At 33.1% G+C, this 2,970-nt stretch overlaps 1 protein-coding gene across 1 annotated transcript; it reads right to left on the bottom strand.

The window, feature by feature from the left end:
* Positions 1-241: 241 nt before the first annotated feature.
* LOC139430792 (putative ankyrin repeat protein RF_0381) lies at positions 242-2,418 on the bottom strand. Its single transcript, XM_071198087.1, has 3 exons — positions 2,211-2,418; positions 1,976-2,157; positions 242-1,920 (listed from the first exon to the last, which is right to left on the bottom strand). Exons 1-3 carry the CDS (start codon positions 2,244-2,246, stop codon positions 558-560), a joined length of 1,581 nt encoding a protein of 526 aa, XP_071054188.1. The 5' UTR covers positions 2,247-2,418; the 3' UTR covers positions 242-557.
* Between the last annotated feature and the right edge of the window lie 552 nt (positions 2,419-2,970).

Below are 2,970 nucleotides of genomic sequence, written 5' to 3'. Positions count from 1 at the left end.
AATTATTGAATATTTCTACCTTATATCGTGAATTTTAATTTTTTGTCATAAAATTACGAGGTAAATACGAAAAATAGCCGATTTTTGACGGTGACAGAAACTTTTTCTAATTTACTTATTTTAACTTACTTAATTTCTTACTTAATCTTACTTACTTAATTTCAATTTTGAATACATATTTTATTTTTTTGGTGTTCCATAGGTTCGCAGAAAATCACGGTATAGTAGAATGCGGTTTAATCAAAAACAGCTGGGTCAACGCGGTTTTAATTAAAATTTGTCAAATAATTTCGTTTGTCCAATCCCATTATCAGTTTTTCAAAGTTATGTTTCTCTACTTTTTTACAGTTATTTACGCGAATTATAAATTAAAAAGAAACAAAAATAAGCCATGCGAGGAGATGGGGGAAAGGCCTTCTACTACCGAGAAATACTATAACATAACAAAAAGCAAAAGGTAATTTGAGAAATCATCAAAAAATATTTTTTTACATTTTATAATAATATTTAGCTTTACAAACTTAATGTAATAGTGTAACAGTGTAACAAATCACGTTTCACAATGAACCCCCATTTAGGCGTAAAAGTTTACACATTTCAAGTTTTTCATCAATAAATCTGCAATTTTTAATGGAGTAATACATAGGTGTCCGCCCCTTTTTGGTTTTAGCGTTTACATCCGTTCCACCTTCAATGAGCAATTGCGCAAATTTCAAGCACTTAGTTCTTCCGACAAAATGTAAGGCTGTTTTATTTTCATCGTAAGTCTTAGCGTTAATATCAGCTCCGTTTTCAATTAAAAATTGACCGAATTCAAAGTTTTCGAATTGGTTAGCTGCAGCATGAAGGGGTGTCTCTCCACTATTAGTTTTAACATTCACGTCCACTCCCTTTTTGACCAACATTAATCCGAGTTCTACATTTTTCGATATAGCAGCATAATGCAAAGGTGTGTATGTAAAGAAGTTCTTCGCGTTAACATCTGCACCGTTTTCGATTAACGCACCACTCAAAACCAGATTTGAGATTGCACCACAAAAGTGTAACGGAGTATTTTGATAAATGTTTTCAGCGTTAACGTTAGCTCCGTTTTCGATTAAGAAACACCCCGCTTCAATGTTTTCATAGAAAGCGGCATAATGTAAAGGTGTTTTCAAATCTTTATTTTTAGCGTTAATATCGGCACCGTTTTTGATTAGAAACTGAACGAATTCAACGTTTGAGTGCTTGACGGAATAATGTAATGGGGTGTCTTCGAAATTTTTTTCTGTAGCGTGAAGATCCGCACCATACTCGATTAATAATCGGCCAAATTCTATGTTTGTTGACCTTGCTGCAAAATGTAAGGGTGATTCATTATTATTATCTTTCGCATTTACATCTGCTCCATTTAAAATTAGTATTTGAAAAATATCTTTTATACCAGTGTTAGTTATGTAATGTAAAGGCATCTGCCCGTTGTTGTTCTTAGCGTTAACATCCCCTCCATTTTTGATTAGTAAACGACAAATTTCTAATTTTGAATTTTGAACGGCACAATGCAAGGGAGATTCTCCGTTATTATCCTTTGCTTTAATGTCCGCCCCATTTTCGATTAGCAATCGACATAACTCTAAGTTTCCATTCAATGTGGCGAAGTGTAAAGGATTTTGTCCTCTCCTATTGTTGCTAGCGTTAACATCAGCTCCATTTTCAATCAACAATTGACTCAATTCCTTATTATCTAATGCGGTTAGATGTAAAGGAGTATAACCGTTGTTATCATGAATTGTTACATCGCAATTATATTGGAGCAAAAGGGAAATTGTTTCAGAAGAAGCCTTGTTTCTAAGCGAGTAGAATAATGGTGTTTCTCCTTGTCGGCTTCGAATATTAACGAAGGATTGGTTTAAAGATAAAAAGTATCTTAAAGATTTTAAACTAGGGATAAATAAAATAAATTATTAATTATTTACGTACATTAAATAAACTGAACCTTCCATGACGAACAGCCAAATGAACACAGGTTACGCCGCTAAAATTATTATCAACGACTACTTTGCGATAATACCCGTTGCAATATTTTTCAATTTCGTTAACCTCGTCTTCTCGAATAGATCTGTATAAAGATGATTCTGGAATTGTTGATATATGAAGATCGTCATCAAAAAAGTCTCCCTAAATAACAAAAAATAAATGTAAACTTAACAAAGAAATTAAAAATTGCTTACCATAAGATTACTTTCAAAGTCACTATTACCATTCATTCTTCCCCTATATCTCACGACAACTAAGCTATATACAACGACACAGCAAATCTAAAATAATTCCAAAGAGCAAAGAGATTCATGGAGACTTTATCTTATCATTGAGTAACAATGCTTAATCATACATTTATATTGGGAGTGTATTAATCAACAAATCAAGTGATTTTAGTCATCACTTGTGTGGTGGAGTTATCTGTAGTTATCTTGCGCGGTTTACATCAACCGCTACAACTTGTATAAAAAGATCAAGAAGTAACATTTTACATATATAATGCGAATTTGATTATGTATTTCGTTAATTTTAACTTAATTATTTGCGTATGTTCCGAATCGCGTGCGCTATCAACAACAGTAAAACCACGATTTCACCTAGTTTTCACATTTTTGCATTTATCTGGGTTTCTATGAATCAGAGAGCAAAAGTGCAAAAAAACAATTTTGTTGAGAATAAACTTTGCTACAACTTTTATATTAAAATTTATTTTCTATTAATTTTCGTACTACGTACGCTACCAACAACAGACTTACATTACATTACATAGAATACATATCGGGTAGGCGGACCAACCAACCTTGCACCGCGACCCTAAGGATCTATTGTACCCGGATAGATATCGTTATCAAATTTCACCGTGCAGTCCAATGTTCTTAACGAACATTAATACCTTGCTCGGCGAAAGGTCATTCAGATCTTTTGAGGAGATAAACTGCGACCCAAAAATCG

Source organism: Onthophagus taurus, chromosome 7 (genome assembly GCF_036711975.1).
Source record: "Onthophagus taurus isolate NC chromosome 7, IU_Otau_3.0, whole genome shotgun sequence".
In the NCBI taxonomy this organism is placed as follows: domain Eukaryota; kingdom Metazoa; phylum Arthropoda; class Insecta; order Coleoptera; family Scarabaeidae; genus Onthophagus; species Onthophagus taurus.
The sequence above is the reverse complement of the archived record's forward strand: the minus strand, read 5'-3'. Positions and strand labels throughout refer to the sequence as shown.

What these genes read in the sequence shown, in the direction of transcription:
- LOC139430792 (XM_071198087.1), bottom strand. Translation starts at nt 2,246, where the DNA reads ATGAATGGTAATAGTGACTTTGAAAGTAATCTTATG. An exon ending in ACTTTGAAAGTAATCTTATG is followed by an intron (nt 2,158 to 2,210) that starts GTAAGCAATTTT and finishes TTTGTTATTTAG; the next exon opens with GGAGACTTTTTTGATGACGA. An exon ending in TTGGCTGTTCGTCATGGAAG is followed by an intron (nt 1,921 to 1,975) that starts GTTCAGTTTATT and finishes ATTTATCCCTAG; the next exon opens with TTTAAAATCTTTAAGATACT.